Source organism: Protopterus annectens, chromosome 7.part0 (genome assembly GCF_019279795.1).
Source record: "Protopterus annectens isolate FY-2018-M chromosome 7.part0, PAN1.0, whole genome shotgun sequence".
NCBI classification, from domain to species: Eukaryota; Metazoa; Chordata; order Ceratodontiformes; family Protopteridae; genus Protopterus; species Protopterus annectens.
This window is the reverse complement of record NC_056739.1, coordinates 1,958,446,311-1,958,469,024: the sequence shown is the minus strand read 5'-3', so window position 1 is coordinate 1,958,469,024 and position 22,714 is coordinate 1,958,446,311. Positions and strand designations below refer to the sequence as shown.

Genomic DNA, 22,714 nt, shown 5'->3' with positions numbered 1-22,714 from the left:
CACGTGCTCATTCATATTTTTGGTAACATTAGCATCATCTACAACAGAACCAGCACCTTCACTCTCACAATGAAGATGCGAGAAAACATGTGCATTCAAATTAACATAAGAGTGACGCTCAGTACCTTTTATTTCGGCCCTTTTGGCGCGATTTTCTTTTTGCCCCTTGCCGAAAATTCCACCTTCCTTGATCTTCTTCCTCCGTCAGCAACCCATTATCTTCTGCCAAATCCACGCGCTCAAAGGAAACACTCTTTTTGCTTCCACCAGCAGTATCCGATGACGATACTGAGGAGTCGCGCCCACTACGTGAGCTTCCCTCTGACGCTCTGCCTCGGACTGTACCATTAGAACGCTTCCTGCGTTCAGAACGACGCTGCCAAAGATATACAGTATTGTTTTTAAAGTCAGCAATGTCTCTATTCAATTTTTTCTTTTTCCTGGCTATAACCTCAAATTCGGCCTTAGAAACAGCAGTATTCATTTCTTTCATGGCCAATGATAATGATGAGGAAATAGCTTGGCCCATCTGTAAGACTTGCTTCACTTTCCGCTATTTTAGCTTGGAGCAACCCCAGACTTCTCCGATTACGTTTGATGAGTATGTTCAACCACGTTAAAGTACAATGTAAAGACGCTGCTTGCCATTCGGCTAAAAATTCAGCTTCATCCTCGGCAAATTTGTATGCAGGAAGCTTGTCTATCCTCAAACCTCTTGGTGTGATAGACAACTCTACGTACTTTTCCAAAAGACAAATATCATAAAAGAGAGATGTCTCTCTGATTCTTAATCTTTTCAGATCCTCATATTTTTTATCATGACCATAGTTACCAGACATAGTCCAAGGATCACATTGAGCCAGCTTAAGATCCCTCTCTTTTGCTAAGCTGGCAAATAAAATCCCTTCATTCTCATCAATAATGTTAGCCATCATAATCCAGCTCAAAACGAAGCAAATGTAAAAAACCAACAGCAGCAAAATGTAAAACAAACCTCACGAGCAGGATTACAGGATTACAGGAAAGAGCTTTATTCCGATACCTCGGCCCACTGGCCTTCAAAGGAATGAAAAACAATTCACTAGGAACCACATATATACTAGTGCATATTAATTAAACAATTACATCATTAAATAATTAAATAATTAATGAAGAGAGTCAGCAACAGGACATGAGTTAAATGAACCAACACCATTTCAAATAACCACTTATAATATAAATTATAAAAGTAACAATGTTATTAGATGTTTAAATTCACAATGCAATGGACATAGATAATAGGATGTTTTTTGTTACAAAGTTTTCTTTATTTTCTGAGATTCTGTGTAACATTGTTAAGTTTTTGTGGCCTATTATATGTAATAATGAAGAATTTGGGCACCTCTTCCCAAGGTCTGTCTCCTTTTCTTTTGGTAGGTATCAAAACCTTAAAGAAATACTGAAACCCACACACTTATCTAGCACTATTTCTATACCTGATTCCATTCAAGAACCTGGTATGTTTCGATGTGGAAAATGTAAAATATGTCTAAAAGTTAGAAATTTATCAGGAAACAATATTAATGGGGTGAAATATTTTGCTAAAAATAGATTTAACTGTTGCTCTTGTGGTGTTGTTTACATATTAGGTTGTGATTGTCCTTTGCCTAAATATTATATTGGTCAGACTAGACGTCAACTCAAAATTCGTGTACTACAACATATTGGTGATGTACGCAATGCTAGAACAGATAGTCCAATATTTGATCATTTTTATAAGATGCACAATGGGTCAGTTGAATCATTATTTTTCTGCGCCTTGGCTAAACCAAATGTATATTCAGGAGGCAATTTTTTACAAAACCTATTAAATTTAGAGAGTAGATTTATTTTGAAATATAATACTTTAAAACCTCGAGGTTTAAATTTGGAAGTGAATTTAAACATCTAATAACATTGTTACTTTTATAATATATATTATAAGTGGTTATTTGAAATGGTGTTGGTTCATTTAACTCATGTCCTGTTGCTGACTCTCTTCATTAATTATTTAATTATTTAATGATGTAATTGTTTAATTAATATGCACTAGTATATATGTGGTTCCTAGTGAATTGTTTTTCATTCCTTTGAAGGCCAGTGGGCCGAGGTACCGGAATAAAGCTCTTTCCTGTAATCCTGCTCGTGTGGTTTGCTATACATCTGGTACCAGAAGAGGAAAAGAGATGAGGTTTCTACTCGAGACTTTTCCTTGTACTCAGAAAAGACAATTCATTGTGTCCTATCCTGGACCTGTCTACTCTAAACATCTTTTTGGAGATTCCAAAATTCAAGATGCTGACTCTTCATTTATTTCCTATGCTAGGCAAAGATGCCTGGTTGGCAACACTAGATTTAAAAGAAGCATACCTGCACATCCCAGTCAGGGAATCTTGCAAAAGATACCTATGCTTCAAAGCAGGCTACACACACTGTCAGTTCTCTGCACTGCCATTTGGCTTATCTACTGCGCCCAGTGTATTCACAAAGTGCCTAGCTCCAGTTATTGCATTTTGCAGGCAAAGAAATATTCAAATATACCCATACTTGGACGATTGTCTAATTCAGGCAGAAAGCCAGGACATACTTTTGAATCATCTGGCCTTTGTAAAAAGGGTTCTAACTTGTCTGGGGTACACCGTAAATTAAACGAAATCACACCTGGTACCCTGTCAACAAATTATATTCCTGGCAGCAAGCTTGAATACAACTTCCCAGATGGCTTACCTCATGCCAGAAAAGCAAATTCATTTGACAACCTACTTCAAACAAGTGGCCACAAAAACCCTGCTATCCGCAAGACAAATACTGCGAGCCTTGGGGTTCATGGCCGCCTGCATTCTTCTAATTCCATATGCAAGACTGCATATGAGGAAACTACAATGGTATCTAAAAAGCCTATGGTGTCAACTTTCTCAAGACCTAGAAACAATGATTCCTATCCTACCTTGCCTACGCCTAGAGTTCCTTTGGTGGGCAGAGGCCTGGCACTAAAACAAGGTACTACCTTTCACACCACCCCCTGCCACCCAAACCCTAACAGCAGATGTATCAGAGACAATACATGGGAGGGGGGGCTCACCTGGCAGGGAAGTGCATTCAGGGCAATTGGAACCCAAGTCAAATGCACCTGCATATCAATCAAAAAGAAATGTTAGCTGTACAGAATGGTCTGGCAGCTTTCAAGGACCACATTCTTCTAGGACAACTAATGGTAAAGACGAACAAGACCACTGTTATGTGGTACATAAACAAGCAGGGGGGTACACATTCTTACCCCCTCTGCAGACTACCCATGGCATTGTGAAACACAGCCTTGAGCTACCAAGTGCATTTACAAGCTCAATTCCTGCCAGGAAAATTAAATACACTGGCAGACGGACTAAACAGAAACCTCATGGGCCCACACAAGTGGAAACTGGAACCAAGGATTTTCAACATGTTGACAAGCAAATGGGGGAGCCCAGATATAGACCTGTTTGCCTCTCCCCAGAACTACCAATTGGACAAATTCTGCACAAGGACTCCCCACAAACAAGCCTGGAAAGTGGATGCTCTGTCCTTCAGCTGGAAAAACCTATCAATCTATGCCTTCCCCCCTCTGCCTGTGCTCTCCAAAGTACTACTAAAAATCAAACAGGACAAACCAAGGCTGATTTTGATTGCTCCAGACTGGCCGCGCCAACACTGATACCCCCTCCTGCGCAGTGTGTCATGGTTATCTCCATGGCACCTGCGCAGTGTGTCATGGTTATCTCCATGGCACCTGCCTCAGACTCCTTCCCTGCTGTCTCAGCAGGAGAACCAGATTTTGCACCCTCAGCTTCCAACACTGAACCTTGCAGCCTGGCTAATTACTTAATCTCTCCTTTACCATCCCCTCAGCAAACCTGTGATGGATATCATTTTAGAAGCAAGGAGGCCTAGTACTAGAAAATCATATGCTGAAAAATGGAAAAGATTATGTGCGTGGAACCAGTCTCAAGGGATGAGCACAGCAGCGGCCAATTTATTTCAGATTTTACAATACTTAACTGAGATGCTTCACAAGGGCCTGTCTTTTTCCTCCATCAAAATCCATGCCTCAGCCATTTCAGCTCATTATAACACAGAACATCCCTTGTTCTCTCATCCACTGCTCAGGCAGTTCCTCAGTGGGGCCAAAAATTTGAGACCACCCAGGAGAGCTCCAACCCCAGCTTGGGACCTTAACTTTGTCTTGGAGAAACTCACTCTACTTCTTTTCTAGCCAGCTGCTACTGCAGACTTAAAATTTCTTTCTTGGAAAACAGCTTTCCTTTTAACAATCACTTCAGCTAGAAGGGAATCTGAATTACAGGCCCTTATGGCAGTGGAGCCTTTCATCATCTTTCATGCAGACAGGGTGTCCCTCAGAACCAATCCATCCTTCATGCCCAAGGTGGTATCCAGTGTGGCTCTTAATCAGTCCATTCATTTGCCAACCTTCTTTCCCAATCCACAGAATAAAAGGGAACGGATACTGCATTCCGTAGATGTGCACAGACAACTTAGATTCTACTTAGGACTAAACCCCAAAGGAAATCTGAACAACTGCTGGTGGATTTTGCTGCAGGGGCAGAGACGAAGGCTATTACAAAGCAAACCATTTCTAAATGGATAAGCCATTGCATTCATTTCTGCTATAAGCACCATGGAAAACCTATCCCCCAGGAGATCAGACCTTAATCCACCAGGGCTGCATCTACCTCTACAGCCTTTCTCAGAGGCATTCCTACTAGGGACATCCTAGAAGCTGCTACCTGGAGTTCTGTACATACTTTCACCAAGCATTATCATTTGCCAATTTTCTCTATATCCAGAGCTGGCTTTGCCACTGCAGTCTTGCAGGGCCTTATAGCTGGCCCTAATGCTATCAAAATTCCTCCTCCCAACCATAGCTTTGGAAATCTACCCAAATGTAATGACTGCAACAGTGAAACACAAAGAACATAGTACAGTTGTGTACACTTACCATAAATGTAGATGTTTGAGTGTATTCACTGTTGCAGTCCTGGTTACCCTCCCGCCAGCCCCCTAACTTTTTTTGGCTATACCTCTACTTTCCTTTACTATGCTTAAAAGCCTTTTTGGTATATTTGCTTTTATGTTTAATTGCTTCCCATTAGGGGGGCACCTGACATCTGGGGCAAGAAAAATTAATGTAATGGCGTTGGCTGCATGTTTTATAGACCTGACATGGAAAAAGGGACAGAAACCGACGCAGGACTCAAGACTTTGTTAATCAGGCCGACTGAGGGCTACCTGCAAGCAGATAACCCAAATGTAATGACTGCAACAATGAATACACTTGAACATCTACATTTATGGTAAGTGTACACAACTGTACTATATTCAACATGTTGAGAAACAAATGGGGGAGCCCAGAGATAAACCTGTTTGCCTCCCCCCAGAACTACCAGTTGGGACAAAGTCTGCACAAGGACTCCCTACAAACAAGCTTGGAAAGTGGCTGCCCTGTCCTTCACCTGGAAAAACCTATCAGTTTATGCCTTTCTCCCTCTCCTCACTAAGGTACTACTAAAGATCAAACAGGACAAACCAAGGGCAATACTGATTGCATCAGACTGGCCACGCCAACACTCGTACCCCCTCTTGTGCAGTGTGTCACTGCTGCCACAATGGCACCTGCCTCAGACCCTTACCATGCTGTCCCAGCAGGAGGGCCAGATTCTGCACCCACAGCTTCAAACTCTGAACCTGGCAGCCTGGCTACCTGATCTCTCTGTTACCATCCCTCCGTAAGCAAGTGATGAATGTCATTCTGGAGGCCTAGTACTAGAAAATCCTATGCTGAAAAATGGAAAAGATTCTGTTCCTGGAGCCAAACTCAGGGGATGGGCACAGCAGCGCCCAATTTACGCCATATTCTTCAATACTTAACTGAGATGCTTCACAAAGGCCTTTCCTTTTCCTCCATCAAAATTCATGCCTCAGCCATTTCAGCTCATTACAATACAGAACGACCCCCCTTCTCTCATCCACTGCTGAAACAATTCCTCAGAAAGGCCATAAACTTAAGACCACCCAAGAAAGCCCCTACTCCAACCTGGGACCTTAACTTTGTATTGGAAAAGCTCACTCTACCTCCCTTTGAGCCAGCTGCAAATGCTGAGTTGAAATTCCTTTCTTGGAAAACAGCCTTCCTTCCGGCCATCACTTCAGCAAGAAGGGTGTCTGAATTACAGGCCCTCATGGCAGTGGAGCCTTGCATCATCTTTCATGCCGACAGGGTGTCCCTCAGGACCATTCCCTCTTTCATGCCCAAGGTGGTATCCAGTTTGGCCCTTAATCAGTCCATTCATTTGCCAACATTCTTCTCTAATCCTCAGAACAAAGGGGAACGAATACTGCACTCTTTGGACGTGCACAGACAACTTATATTTTACTTGGACAGGACTGCGCCTCTCAGGAAATCCGAACAGCTGCTGGTTGCATTTGCTGCAGGGGCAGAGGGTAAGGCCATTTTAAAGCAAACCATTTCTAAGTGGATAGGCCATTGCATTCATTTCTGCCATAAGCACCATGAAAAACCTACTCTACAGGGGATAAGACCACATTCAAGCAGGGATGCATCTACTTCTACATCTTTTCTCAGAGGTGTCCCTACCAGGGACATCCTAGAAGCTGCTACATGGAGTTCTGTACATCCCTTCACCAAGCATTACCACTTGCCGATTTTTTTCTAAAACCAGACCTGGCTTTGCCACTGCAGTCTTGCAGGGCCTTATAGCTGGTCCTAATGCTATCTAATTACCTCCCCCCCGTCCTTTGCTTTGGGAATCTACACAAATGTGATGACTGCAACAGTGAAACACGAAGAACATAGTACAGTTGTGTACACTTAACATAAATGTAGATGTTCGAGTGTATTCACTGTTGTAGTTCTGGTTATCCTCCCTCCAGCCCTTTGACTTCTATTGACTGTGTACCTCTATTATTGTTTACTATGCTTAAAGCTTTTTGGTGTATTTGCTTTTTAGTTGGGGGTGTAACCTTGTATATAATTGCTTCCCATTATGGTGGCACCTGACATCTGGGGCAATAAAAACTGATGTAATGGCGTCATGTGCATGCTTTATACCCTTGACTACCTGACGTTATGGAAGATGAAACAGCAACTGACGCAGGACCCAAGAGTTTAATGATCAGGCCGACTGAGGGCTACTGCAAGCAGATAACCCAAATCTGATGACTGCAACAGTGAATACACTCAAACATCTACATTTATGGTAAGTGTACACAACTGTACCTTTCTACTACTGTTTATTATTTGGGTGAGTTGCTCAATTCCGGCTTGGCATACTCTACTGTAAAAGCTTATTTGTCAGCCATATCTTCATCTCTGCCTGTAGAACCACCTCTTTCTCCATGCTTTGAGGTTGTCATAATGGTTAAGGTGTCTGTATTAGAGAGACATGGTGTAGGGTTTGATTCTCACATGTGGTTAACTGGCTAGGTTTAAAATGGCTTGAAAGGGCAGTTAGCTTATTACTAACCTATGAAAGGTTTCAGTCAGGCCACCAAGAAAACGTGTTCCACCTTCCTCGGACCTCAGTTATGTTGTGCTGAAACTGACCTTTGCCCGTTTTCAGCCAGCTGCCAGTTTTCCCTTAAAGTTTTGTACTTGAAAAAACATTTTGTTAGTGGCTTTTACTTCAGCTAAATGAGTATCTGAGCTATAAACTTTGGTGGCCATTCCCACCCTTCCTTTTCTACAGAGTTGTGGTCACCCTTTCAAATGGTCTTTTTTTCATGCCCAATGAATCAGTCTCCCTCCTGTCCTTCCTTCCCTTCTCCTCAGACTATAGGAAAAAGAATTGTTCATTCTCTGGATGAGTATAGGCAACTCAGGTTCTACCTAGACAAAATTAAGGACATTAGAATCTCAGACCAACTGTTTGTATCTTTCCAATAGAACAGTCTCTGTCTGATTGGCTCTAAGCAAACCATTTCCACTTAGATTTCTAAAACCATTCCTTTTGCTGTTTTCAGGATAAACAGCTTCCTGCATCTTTCAAAGCTCATTTCACCAAGACATTTAACTTCTTTTGGAGCTTTTTTTCAAAGGCTTAGATTTTAGAACTATTCTTGAAGCAGCTACTTGGGCTTCTGTCCACATATCTAAGCATTACAAGGCTGACGTGTTTTCTAGAACTACAACATAATTTGTACGGACCATTTTGCTGAGCTTGTATCAAACTTGTGTTCTTTCCTCCTCCTCCCTTCCTTCTGAACAGCTTCCCATCTGGTAGCAATATTGCGGCAGTAATCTTGGTAACAGTAGCGGTCTTACGGATCACTGTTGCAGTATTATGTCCCATGCTTCTGTCCCCCTTTGGACTTTTCCATTTTCCTAGCTGAGGTGGGTCTTTTCCTCCTTTTATTTTCCTTTTTCTGTCAATGTATACATGTGTATATAGTTACCTGTCCTTTTGCTTTAGTGTCTTGGTCTAGGTCAGGAGTCTGCAACCTTCACTATCAAAAGAGCCCTTTTGTCCCCTCTCTCACGAAATAAAATTCATCTGTAACCACAAAACCTATTTGACCCCTAAAATGAAGGTAACACAGTGTATAAAGTTTTATATATAATTATTATCCTAAAATAAAAGAACTACGTTTATAAGAGCAATATTTAAAATTTGTCAATTTTGTTCCTTTGTTGGGATTACTCGATGGCTCTGTGTGTGTGTGTGATATCTTTCAGCCTTTTAGAACAATAAATCTGGACAAAGCCATAAATAGTGGGGCACAAAGGCCCAAAAATAGGGAGACTTTTTAAATATTGCTCTTTCAAACTTAGAAAATTGATAGAATAACATATTTTGCATTAGCATGTATTTTCTGAAGGGTATGAAGTCAAACTCAAATGTCTACTTTTTCTGACTTCAGCCCTCAATGATTTCCCAGAAAACCACAATTTTATGAGAAACACCAAAAATATGAGACAAAAGGCTGGGCATTCTGTGGAAATCTACACACTTGAGAGGTAAATGTGTGTGTGTGTGTGTGTGTGTGTGTGTGTGTGTGTGTGTGTGTGTGTGTGTGTGTGTGTGTGTGTGGAAAATGCATGTTAACATAAACCATGTTGTTCTAGCAAGTTTCAAAGTTCATAAGAGCAGCATTTAAAGTCCATCCCTATTTTTGTTCCTTTGTTCCCCTTTATTTGTGGCTCTGTCCAGATTTCTTGTGGTAAAGACTTTGAGAGGTATGGAATCTTTTAGGAGATGCTGATGGTGCCAGGGGATTGCTTGATTGCTGTGTGTGTGGGACATATGGCAACAGAAATCATGTCATTCTAGCAAGTTTCTAAGTTTATAACAGCGATACATCACTCATTCTCTCTCAATGCGTGTGTGTGTTGTGCAGTAGCGAGGCCATTATTTTTCAAAGCTATAGGGAGCCACTGCCGAGGGGTGGAAGAGCCACATGCAGCTCAGGTTGCAGATCCCTGGTCTAGGTTAATTAAGTTCTGAGGTAATTTGTGTTCCTGTGTCCCTTCCACGTTTGGGCTTTGGTAATATGTCAGATGTACAGTGCGAGAGGAGGGCACCCAGGCTTTGGTAGGCTGGCTGAATGTGTATAGCTATTCTCGGCTGGAAACCCCATCTGTTTGTAAGGCTGCAACAGTGTTTAGTAGGACATCTACAGTTGTAACTTCTTACACAAGCTTACTTTCTTTGTAGTTCACTGTTGCAGTTCTGACTCTTTGAGCATTCTATCTTGTAGAAGCCTAAGACCATCCTAAATATGTGCGACTTTCACTTACCGTCATCTCCTGGTAAATTCCCTCCAGTCAGTGCTGTAGAAAGTCATTGTCTGGCACTGCCTTTTTTCTGCCTGCATCTGATGCAGTTTTGTGTTCTGGTATTTGTCTGTAAGCCAGAAGTTTTTTTTAGAGAAGTACACCAGAGAGTCGATTATCTGAACTAATTGGGACCTAGAGTAGTTGGGATAATTAAACTGTTCAGTTAATCAAACATGTGCTTGAACCTGGATAGAAAAAAAACTTCTAAAGTCTTGTTTTTTCTGCATGCAAGGAATACACTTTTCAACCATTCAGTGATTCCAGCGGACAGTAAAGAAAATTTTTCACACACGAGTGGACTACAAGCTCAAAATACATGCACAAGCGAATATGTATAACATTTACATATTCAGACTTTGATTTTTCCTACCCAAAAACTTTGTAAGGCTGCATTCAGATAATTAACGTTTTGGATAATCGAGACTGTACTGTATCTGCTTGAGGAAACATTGCATTATTTTAGTATTTTGCTACTGCAGATGTCAGGAAAACTACCAACTCCTGTAGTGTGGGTAAATTCCCCAGTGATATTTCCACACACTGTTTTTGTCTAGGTCTTGAGCACATGCTCAGTTGTCCCTAGTGTGCATACTTTAATTTCTACACTATTAGTGTAGGGTGGAATAATTGCAAAAATGTTTAGAACAGAAGAGATTGCTCCTGTGACCTTTGTCCACAGGTCCCTTCAAAGGGAAGGAAAAGTGTTGTAAAGATGAGTGCTAGTGGATCCCTAGAGGAGATGAAACCTTCTAATTTTCAAACAGTCTTCCTAGGCTCAGAATTGGTGAATAAAGTGAAGAGCTTTTGTAGCCCCATCTGCCAGCAGCCTGTGCTACTGAGGCTTCTGGTGAGACCCCTGAGAGGCTTCTTGAAGAGGGCAACATGAACTTTTAGGTAAAGGTACATATGGCTAGCCATATTTTGGTCCTTATGATGACTTGCCTAGATTATTCCTGTAAAAGTTTTGCTTAGTTGCTGGTAAATGTGGTTTGTTAAGTACACTGGATTAGGCACCTTTTAGTCTGATAATTGTTCATGTTTACTGTCTGAGATGGCAGTAAACAACTGTTATTTAGTATTCTTTGCAAATTTTTTTTTGCTGATTTTGGTAAGAAAATACTGAATTGTATTTTTCAGTTTTTACCTTTGGATTGTTGCACTACTACAGTGTTTTGTAGTTTGAAAGAGGAACTCTGCTACCTTTTTGTTACTAGTCTTAGTGTTGTAATAAGTTTGTACTTTAACTATCATTGAAAGAAAAGGCTTTACGCAATAAAAGTATTTTACCTCATCTTTTCAAACTTAGTCAAGCTTTTGGTCACAGGTTGTTCTAAAAGCACTGCAAGTCTAAGCTGAAATGTATATACCATAGCTGAAAACAGATGTACTGTAACAGTGTATTTGAGCTGTCATTTTTAAGTGATAACATTTGTAATTGTAAGTTTAGATATGTAAATCAGATCTCGCTTCCAACTGTTGTGGTTTATGAAAATGTTTTAAGTACTGTTTTCGTTATATGATACGATAGAAAATACTGCCTGCGGGTGAAAAGTTTGCAAACCTTTTTTAGATCGTTGAGCTGCTGACATTTTTTAAATTATCTTTATTTTTGCTTTTTTGTACTAAGCCATGAAAACCAACAAGTCTGCTTCAGGACACAGTGACTTGCCACGTAAGTAATGGCTATTTTCTCATATGTTGAATTGGCATTAGTGTGTAATAGTTTGGTAGCCACAGTTCCCAGAGCTAATGTGCTAGTATATGCTAACTTAAGTGCCATTGTTTAACTAAAACGCATGATCTGCATTTAAAGACTGGTACTTTGTGCTCAGGCTGTTGATACTGAAAGGACACTTTAATTTTAGTTGTGATATTTTCTAGTATTCTGTGTTAACTTATACACGGTTGGGTCTATCTCAATATGTTGAAGGACCAAATTTTCGAAACCCATATGGTTGACAAGTTTGGTTCATCAAACCCTTTTGACTGAGATCACGATACAGTATAGGTTCCCCACCTTAGTGTGTTCTCGGATTTGGTATAAATAATTAGCAGGGTTACTGCAAAAATATTTTGTGTTGTTGGTGGGTGTTGTGTGGCCTTGTTAGTTTATTGATTAACTGTATTGTCCACGATATGGGTTTCAGCAGTGTGTTTTTCGATAAGCTGACCTAGAACCATGCACCATTTATTTCTGATTTCACTTTATGTTGTGCTTTGCAGCATACTCTGCACATGGGCAGCACTTCAGCCACTAGGAAACATGTTCCCCATGAGGGTTAGAATGAGAATACACCTTCCAGCTGAGGGCTAAATCACTAAGTTATAACACTGATCAAGTTAAAATGAATTTATAATCCTCCTTCAGCAGTGTTTCAGCTTGGACCTTAGTCAGAGGAACCACCCTTTACCAGACTGAACAGAAGTTGGGTGCTTCATTGTAGAGCAACTTCTGGTTTAGTGGTGAGAAAATCAGTGGAGCAGGAAGAATGGGACATTCGATTATTTGGGAATGGCTGACTTGTACCTTCATCCACTGAACATGTGACACTTCTTTTATTTATATTAACTGATGTTTGTATTTATAGTGGTAAGGATGTGATCATTTCCTGTTTAGTTTGCATATTTTTAGATTACACATAAAGTATTAAAAAAAATTACTACCAACAAGATGATTTAGCAGCACACTTGTGTCTAGTGGTGTTTTAATTCATGCTAATTAACAGAATTCCACTGACAGTTAAGTGGTATTCAAGTAGCAGAACAAATCTCTGCCATTGAAAGTTGTTTAATATTGGTTATTAAATTGGATATTTGTTTCCTGTCTTGACTGAAAGAAGGGTGCAGTGTGCGACTTAATATCAAAGGTTTGTATAAGGATGAAAGCAATTTTGTGTTGGAAATGGGGAAAGCATTGGCTTGAGAGGTTATTGATTTTGGCTTGTGTTATGAATTCCTAAACAGAAACTGACATACAGTATTTACTTTCTTTTTAAAGTGGACAGTGAAAAAGACATGGCTGTGTCCAGTGTGAATGAGGAGCCATCATCATCCGACGTGATTGAGGAGTCAGTAGCTGTCGGCTCGCATGAGGAGCCAGTGTTGGACGGCACGAATGGGAAACCGGCATTGGCTGGTGAGACTGGGGAACCAGCACTAGCTGCTGTAATTGAGTAGTTGGTAGCTGGCGCGATTTTGTTGCTGATTTAGTAATCAGCAGTAATTGAAATGGGAGAAGGGATGCTGAGGGCTTTTGGCATCCTTAACTGTTGATATGAAACTGCACAAGATGGCTGTAGTGGTGTTGGAGTATAGTTTGAGATATTCCAGACCAAAAAAAAAATGGTATGCTTGTTATTCATATATATATAGATGTATGTATTTATTTGCTTCATGAAGAAGAGCACTGTGACGGGACAGATGAGAAGGAGGCATGTTTTTTGTGTTTGATTTTAAAATGCATGTATTTGTTCTGTTGATAGGCAGTATCAGCAACCATCATATTTTGAGAAAGCAACCCTTCTGTTTATGTCTGTTGTAAGTCAAAGTTGCACTTTGGTGCAGCTGACCTCTGTTTAGTTACCAGACACTGCAGCTGTGCAGAAGGCCTAAGATGTTCTTCATGTTTCACTTTTGCAGTCATCACATTAGGGTTATCCCTGCCAGAGTAGCCCTTGGCCGGCCTGAATACCAGAGACTTAATATTTTTGCGTCGGTTGCTGTCGCATGAGGACTGACGTCAGGTCGTTAGTGGTATGTAGAAAAGCACAGCCGACGCCATTACATCAGTCTTTCTTGCCGTGGAACCCGAAGCAGAAGCAGTTTGCACGAGTGCCAGTTGGCCGCTACCTGAGATTTTGTTTCCGAACTGAAGTTGAAGTCTTCGAAAACTAAATTCCCTATTGGAGATCCTTTTTTCTTGCAAAAATTGATGTCAGAAAAAGTTGTTTCGCCTATGGAAAGCAAATACTACACCGGGACTTCCACTCTTACTGCGTCACTTGTGTAGGCCCAGACCACGACGTCCCTTGTTGTCTCTTCTGTGCTTTGTTTAATGCCAGAACTATTAGTCGTCGGGCCCTTATTGTAGCCAGATATTTCCATTTACAGTCCTCAAATTGTGATATAGCTATGGTAAGCCATCGTACAGCAGATCTTCTGAAAAAGCTTAAAAATAAAGACAGAGACAAGACCGCACAGGACCAGACCTTCTGACGACGCTTCCATTAAGCTGGTCGTCAGGCCTCCGGAACTCAGGCGCTTTTGCAGCCCCTGGTGCCCGCTTCAGTTAATTCGCAGGCCACTACCGAGACCCTTTCGGAGTCCAGTATGCTGCAGAACTCTTCTTCATCTAAGGATCCTGTGGTCGTCTCTACCTTGGATGGGTCCAGAGCCGCTGTGCAGGCACCGGCTTCCAAGGAAGTTTTTTGCAACACCAAATCCTGACATAAACCAACCCCTTCTTTCGCAACTACCATTCTTTCAGAAACAACAGAGTTCCTTAGGCCCAGAGGTCGAACAGCATCCAAGAAAACTGACTACCCACTCTCAGGCACCTGCTCCCTTGCCTCAGTCTCAAATGCTTAAAATGGCAGAAGACCTTATCATGCTGATTAGGGGAAGCCAAGCCACCCCTCAAAAAGGAAAAGAGATCGATCTCCAGTAGTTTTGTCTGAAAGAAGAGTCAGATGAATCCGATGCATCTGACTATGAAGACATGCAGCCCCTCTCCACATATGAGGATTCTGATGCAGTGGAATCCATTCCTTTAGCCTCTCCCTCAGAGGATTTTTCCTTTGGGGAAATCCTGCATACCTTAAGGAACCATTTCCAATGGGAGAGTCAAGACTACCCTTAGTCTAAAAAGAGAGACAGAGTTCCTGGATCTTCCACAACACAGACCCTTAGCCATCCCTCCAGTCCTGGATGTGGTGGATGATGTTTTCCTTGAATCCAGCTGGACTCCAGAAGCCCTCCCTCCTGCTCCCAGAAAACCAGACCGGTACTACAGAGTCCTTGACTCACACAAATATCTTTTTAAAAATCCAACAGCTGACGCTGAGGTCATTTCTCAAGGGCCAAAAGGGATTAAAGCAACCACAGCTAAGAATCCCACCCCCTCAGACAGGGATTCCCGAGCACTGGACAGATGGAGTAAAAAAGTATACACCTCAGCTATTCTTACTATCATGGCACTAAATTGTCAGATGTTCTTTGTGTTTCATTGTTGCAGTCATCACTTTTGGGTAATCTGCTGGCAGGTTGCCATTAGTCGGTCTGAATAACAAAGTCTTGGGTCCTGCGTCAGTTGCTGGCTCCTCTTCCATGACGTCAGGTCGTCAGGGGTACAAAACATGCAGCCGACACCATTTTAATCTGTCTTTCTTGCCGCGCGGTGCCCGAAGCAGAAGCAGTTCGCAAGTGCCAGTCGGCCAACTCCTGAAATTTTTGAATTCAAGTTTCAGAACCGAAGTTTTCTATTAAAGCTAAGTACCCCGTTGGGGAAACTTTTTCTTGCTCCTTACCGATGTCAGTAAAAGTTAATAATTGTATTACTTGTGGGAAGCAAATACCTCATAAGGATTTTCATCTGTACTGCATTCCTTGCCTAGGCCCAGATCATAACGTGTCTTGCTGTTGGTTTTGTGCTAGATTGAACCAACGCATTATTAAGCGTCGGTATGATTTTACTTCTCATTATTTTGGAGCTAGATTCAGTTATCTTGAAATGTCGTCGGATAGCAATCTGACTACCGGAGTTCACAAAAAACATAAAGAAAAGGACAGACAGACCATCGAGGTCCAATGCTGACGAAGCTTCTCCTAAGCCAGTCGCAGGTTCACCAGTACTCAGTGAGGTGCTTTCGCAGTGCCTGATACCCACTACTTTTGAGTCACAGGCCTCTACCGAGACCCATGTGGAGTCTGGTACGCCACGAGATCCCCGAAGTATTGTACCCGCGGATGTCTCTCCCTCTGATGGGTCCAGAGCTGCTGAGCAGGCATCGGCTTCCGAGGGTGTTTTCAGACCTCAACATTTTTATATTAAACAGACGCCAGCCTCAAAAACGAAGACAAAAACTACTGCTAAGTCTAAAAAATTAAACACGAGCCACGTGCTCATGTCTCTATGCCTAAAAAACATGATCAAAATGGCTGAGGACCTAATCACCTTGATCAGGGGGTTCCCAACCCCCTCCTGCCAAGAGGCCTAGGCAAGACATTGAATATGAATCTTCAGATCAGGTTTCTATTTCTTCTGACTCCTCTTCTGATCAGGGCTTCTCTATACCGCCCTGTAAGGATTCTGATGTAGAAGAATCCATTCCTTCTGCATCCCTTCCTGAGGATTATTCTTTTGGGGAAACCTTGCATACTTTAAGGGAACATTTTCACTGGGAGAGTCAGGATTACTCTGATTCAAAAAAGAGGCTTAGGGATTTTTTTCTCCTCCCTCAGCATAGGCCTTTGGCTATACCTCCTGTATTAGACATTGTGGATGATGTGTTTACAGAATCTAGCATGGCTCCTGATTCCCTGCCTCCGGCTCCTAGTAAGACAGACAGATATTACAGGGTCCCTGACTCACATAAATTTTTATTCAAAAATCCTGCTGCTGATCCAGAAACTATCTCACAGGGTCCCAAAGGGATAAAAGCCTCTACAGCCAAAAAATCCTACCCCTTCAGATAGAGATTCCAGGGTGCTGGATAGATGGGGGGGGGGAAAGGTCTATACGTCTGCAACTTTGGCAGTTAGGGCTCTAAACTGCCAGTTTCATATGCTTAAATACCAACAGCATGTTCTGGGTTTATTGAAACCAAAGATGATGTTGATTTCAGATTGTGTGGAAAATAAAGAATTACAGGATTTAATGCATGCTGCAGAACAGGTTGGAAAGCATACTTTGCAATGTGGTTTTGATTCCTTGGAGGCCTCTTGCAGGGCCGCAGTTACTGGATCTGTAATCAGAAGGCATGCCTGGCTCAAAGAGCAAAACCTGCCTGATCAGGTTAAGGCTAAATTGCTGGATGCACCTTTACAGCATGATACTTTGTTTGGAAACAAGGCAGAAGAGGTTCTTAATAAAATGGAAGATAAAGCTAAATCTATGCAAACTGTAAAAGATTTCTTACAAGTGCAGCCACCCAGATTCAGTAGGCATTGGCCGACTAAAAATTGGTCCTTTCCTATGTCCGACAGAGCCTCACAAAGCAAACCCATGTACTCAAAAGGCTCTAGATACCAATCACAGGGCTCTTACAGATCAAAGCATTGGGGAGCTTCTACCTCCAAATCTGGAGGTGGCAAAGCACAACCCTTCAGTAAACAAGTCTTAATGACTTCCCTCTACCATCACCAAGCACTTAACTTTTGGCAGCCCCTTTGGGGGGAAAATTAGCACTTCATGCTCAAAACTGGCATCTAATTACCCAGGACAAGTGGGTTTTAAACATAGTATCCCAGGGGTACAGATTTAATTTCCAAACTCTGCCAATTCCAAATGGATGGCCAGATCTGCCACAAAATCAATGGGCAGAGGCCCAGAAACAAGTGGCGGCTGTCATGGCCATGGGGGCTATTCAGCCAGTACCAGAAAAGGAAAAGGGGCAAGGATTTTATTCAAGACTGTTCCTGGTACCCAGAAAGGACAAGGCATGGCTTCCAATACTGGACTTATCGACTTTGAACACATTCTTGGACATTCCAAAATTCAAAATGCTGACTTTACAACAGTTAGTGCCCATGCTGGGCAAGAACGCTTAGTTTGTGACTCTAGACTTGAGGCATACCTGCATATCCCAATAAGGGAATCGTGCAGAAGATACCTCAGATTCAAGGCAGGTTTTATGCATTACCAATTCTCTGCACTGCCCTTTGGCTTATCTACTGCGCCCAGAGTCTTTACAAAGTGCCTGGCACCAGTAATTGCATTTTGCAGACAAAGAAGCATTCAAATCTATCCTTACTTGGACGTTTGTCTCATTCAAGCAGAAAACAAGGACATTCTTCTACATCATCTGGCGTTTGTAAAAAGGTTGTTAATATGCCTGGGGTACACAATAAACGAAAAGAAATCACAAGTGGTACCCTCTCAAAAAATTACATTCCTGGGTGCAAGCTTGAATACAACTGCCCAGATGGCTTCTCTTACGCCAGACAAACAAAGGCAACTGACTATCTACTTCAAACAGGTGGCAACAAAATCCCAGTTGTCTGCAAGACAAATTCTGCAGGCTTTGGGGTTCATGGCATCCTGCATTCTACTAATTCCATATGCAAGACTGCATATGAGGAAACCTCAGTGGTATCTTAAAAGTTTGTGGAGTCAACATTCTCACAGTCTGGAAACAATGATCCCTCTCATTCCTTGCCTGCAACAGGAATTTCTTTGGTGGGCAGTCATGTCACCTAAACAAGGGGCTGCCTTTCTCTCTACCCCCTGCCGTCCAAACCCTGACTACAGACGCATCAGACTGTGCTTGGGGGGACAACCTGGCGGGGAAATGCGTTCAGGGCATATGGAGCCCAAACCAAATGCATCTGCATATCAACCAGAAGGAGATGTTAGCTGTTCAGAATGCCCTGACAGTCCTCAAGGAATTTCGTCATCCAGGACAACTACTGATAAAGATGGACAACACCACAGTTATGTGGTACATAAACAAGCAGGGGGCTACACACTCCTACCCACTATGCAGACTAGCCATGGCATTGTGTAACACAGCCTTGACCTTCTAAGTACATCTTCAAGCTCAATTCCTGCCAGGAAAATAAAACATTCTGGCAGACGACCTAAGCAGAAATCTGATGAACCCTCACGAGTGGAAACTGGATCCACAAGTCTTCAGAATGATAGCACAGAAATGGGGGATGCTAGACATAGATCTATTCGCCTCTCCCCAAAATTATCAACTGGACAAATTCTGCACAAGGACTTATCACAGACAAGCATGGAAAGTGGATGCTCTATCCTTCAGTTGGACAGACCTATCAGTCTACGCCTTTCCTGCACTGCCTCTCCTCTCCAAGGTCCTGCTAAAGGCCAGACAGGAAAAACCAAAAATGATCCTAATTGCCCCCGACTGGCCTTGCCAGCACTGGTACCCAATCCTAAGGAATATGTCTCAACTCCTTCCTTGGTACTTGCCTCAAATACCTCATTTACTGTCTCAGCAGAACAGTCAAATTCTGCACACTCAGCTCAAAACTTTGAACCTGGCAGCTTGGCAAATCAGGTGATTATTCAAACAACACCTCAGTAAATCAGTGATGGATGTCATTTTGGAAGCCAGAAGCCCTAGTACTAGAAAATGTTATACTGATAAATGGAAAAGATTCTGTGCTTGGATCCAAGCACAAGGAACAGACATACCAAAACCAAATATTCCTCAGATTTTACAATACTTGACTGAGATGCTTGACAAGGGCCTATCCTTTTCATCAGTAAAAATCCATGTCTGTGCCATCTCAGCTCATTACAACACCGAACCTCCCAATGTTAAGTTGTCTGTCTCGCCTTCATTCTTGCTGGTTGGGTTCGGAGCTGATCCTCGACTCTGACTCGGCCATCTTCAAAGCTCGAGAGCTGCATATCTGCTCGAGGCCCCCCTATATCCCATGATGCCTGGCGCTAGATACTCGGATCTCGTTTGCCACTTCAGCTGCGAGGTTGTGCTATCGGCTCAGGTCGTATAATCTTGTTTATTGTGATATTTTTCCTGATTTAAAAAACTTTGATGTTTAGTGGAATATTTTGTCATTAGCTAGTTTTGTTTTCTGTGCTAATCCTGTTTCCTTGGATACTAGCTTCCCCTAAAAAGAAACTCGTTTTAGTTAGTTTCCCCTCCCCCCCTTCCTTTTTCCACAGAAAGGCCTTTCCGTTTAACTTAGAGGTTAGCCTTTCTTCTATTTAAAAAAAAAAAAAAAAAAAAAAAGATTTTCTTACAGATATATCTTTACTCCTTGGCTTTTCCTACTCTTTTCCAGTAGAGTTAGCCTTAGTGGTTTATTGTATTGTGGTAACTGTTGTGTGTTGGTCTGTTGTTACCCCTTTTCTGGTTTGTGATATTTTTTGTGGTGATATTTGTCCTTGGTCCTTCTCCAGGATGTCCAAGGACCCAAAACCGTCCGGATTCAAGAAGTGTGACTCATGCTGTCAGAAGATGTCTCTGGCATATGGTCACACTTCTTGTGTTTATTGTCTGGGCGCTGTGCACCTGCAGGACTCTTGCTCGGTCTGTCATGCCTTCAGTCCTAGAGTCCTGCAGGAGTGCAGAAACAAATTGATTTTGAGGGGTCTGCTAAAACCCCAAGATTCTCCGGGGGAAGACTCAGCCGGCTAAATCTTCCAGGCCGCCTAAACCATCGGCTCCCAGCTCGGAGCCTTCTTTGGGTCAGGCCTCTGTGTCCATTTCGGCTCCGGCTGGAACCGATATACCTCCAACCCAATCGGCTCCGTCAGTATCCTCGGAGCCGACGGAGTCTCGAAAGAGATCCAAGTATCTGTCTTTGGAGTCAATTCGTTCGGCTCCGAAGTCGCCCTTGCTCCAATCGGAGCGTAGTCATCACTCATCACACACTTTTTGGTCCTCTATAGACTTTCGGACCATGATTTGGAAAGAGTGGTCAGTAGACTCTTGAAGTCGCAGGCCCTAGCCAAAATGCTAACCAGCCCTCCTCATCAGGATTCGGCTCCGTACACAGTGGTTGTAGTTCCTCCTCCGACTCCTCCCTTGAGCTCGGAGCCAGAGTCGATGAGGCTTCGAGTCGTGGAACCGTCTGCACCGATGACCTCCCTTTTGGTTCTGTTGTCTGCTCCGATCCCTTCCATGGTGCCATCCCTGGAAGGATCTGGGCACCGAGACTCCCTCGTCGGCTCCGAAGGGGCGAGTGGCATCGGACCCTTGTCCGACCCCGCTCTCCCTCTCAGAGCTTCAGTGCATGTGAGCTCGGCTCCCACATCTGCCTCGGAGCCGTCTCCCTCGGTGCGGGGGAGGGCTTCTGGTTTCTTCAGCGCCAGAGCCTTTTCAGCGTCCGGGCAGGGGCGCTTTCGAGGTGATGAGGAGTGTACTGGCCCCTGAGTCAGTTCCATGCTCGACTGCATCGGCTCCTCCCCCTAGAGTGCCTGCGCCAGTCTGTCCCTCTTTCAGACCCCAAGCCTGGGGATCCAGTGCTCCAGGACACCCCTTTGGGTGTGTCCTCCTCTTCCGAGGCCTCCCCTGATATTTTCGCAAGAGGAAATGTAAGAGGATGTATGTTGACTCCCCCAAGTCTGTCACCTCAGATACCGATTTAGAGGAGTCGGAAGGGTCCCCAAAATCCCCCTCTGAAGATGTCTCCTTCGCAGACATCCTTGAGATGCTTAGACAGAGGGGGAACTGGATTATCCTAAACCCTTCTGAGGATGAGTCGGTATTCCTGGATGCATTTGGATCCCGACCTTCCACCTCCTGGGTGTCTCCGCCTTTTGACTCACTGATGTCCATGGTGGCTCGAAAGGCGTGGGACGGCTCCAGATACAGTGGAACCGACCCCGAGAAGGCCTGCCAAGTTCATTACTGCCCCACAGGATAAACAGTTCTTGTCCAAAGGTGTCCCTGTTGATGCCATGGTGGTAGCAGCGGCCACAAAGAAGGAGATGGTGGAGACTTCTTCAGCTGTCCATCCTCCTAACAAGGAGTCTAGGACTATGGACAGATATGGGAAGCGGATGTTTCTTCAGTGACCTTTCCATGTGGTCCCTGAATTACCTGTGCCACTTTACTCGTCTTCAGAGGGATCTCCTGAAAGAGCTTGGAGATACCCTGCAGGATCCATCAGCTGAAGGGACCCAGGCTAAGGCAGCCTCTCAACTGGCGACTCTGAATTCTGTTGTCAACTCCTCCATGTGGCTCATTTCATATGCAGCCGATGGTGCGAGTAGAGCCGCGGGCACAGGCGTCGCCCTTAGGAGGCACGCCTGGATGCGGCTATGTAACTTTGCGGAGCCCTTTAGAGCATTTTTTACCAACACCCTGTTCGATGGTTCTGCTCTCTTCGGATCATAGGTGAAAGATACCCTTACCAGGTGTGAGCAGGAAGGCAAGACTCTATCTGCTGTAGGAGTCTGTTTTTCCACTCCCTCCAGACCATATCCTAAGGGTCAGAAGAGTGGGAAGATGTGGTTCTGGAAATCCCAAGGAGCCTTGCCTGACACCCGTGGTGAGTTTCCTTCCAGGGGCAGAGGAGGGAACAATAACAGACGCCACCCTAGAGCCAGATGGGGCCCGCAAAACCAGGGCAACAGAAAATCTTTCTCCGACAAGCCCTTTCAGCATCCCTGAAGGGTTGCCCGGCTGTTCACCTCTGGAAGCAGTTGGGGGAAGACTATCCCTGTACCCAGGAGCCTGGCAATTTATAACTCAAGACAAATGGGTACAGGCCAGTATATCCAGAGGCTACAAAATTCCCTTCGTTCACACCCCTCAGAAGTCAAACAAGTCCCTTCCAGATGTTCCACCCAATCTAAGGGATCAAGCCATACAGCAGGTCGCAAGACTGCTAAGAATAAGAACCATCCAGCAGGTCCCGGCAGACCAGCAAAGATCCGTTTTTTACTCAAGGTTCTTTTTGGTACCAAAAAAGACAGGGGACTGGAGGCCTATTTTGGACCTTAGCAGACTGAACAAGTCCATACAAAGAACAAAATTCCGGATGGTCACGCTTCAATCCATTCTACCCTTCTTGGGTCAGGACAATTGGATGTGCTCCATAGATCTTCAGGATGCATATTACCACATAAAAATGGACAGACACTCCCGGAGATTCCTTCGCTTCTGGCTGGGAGCCAGTCACTAGCAATTCAGA

The 22,714-nt window shown here is 43.4% G+C and overlaps 1 protein-coding gene across 3 annotated transcripts in view; it reads left to right on the top strand.

Moving 5' to 3' along the window:
- Nucleotides 1-22,714, top strand: part of CHD2 (chromodomain helicase DNA binding protein 2) — a 3,702,317-nt gene that overhangs the window by 886,041 nt on the left and 2,793,562 nt on the right. For 2 of the 3 annotated variants that reach the window (XM_044078379.1, XM_044078378.1), the window contains 2 exons: nucleotides 11,493-11,537; nucleotides 12,864-13,001. In XM_044078379.1, the coding sequence (XP_043934314.1) occupies nucleotides 11,493-11,537; nucleotides 12,864-13,001 (183 nt within the window). The remainder of the gene's footprint in view (nucleotides 1-11,492; nucleotides 11,538-12,863; nucleotides 13,002-22,714) is intronic. The other variant, XM_044078380.1, reaches the window with a different exon arrangement.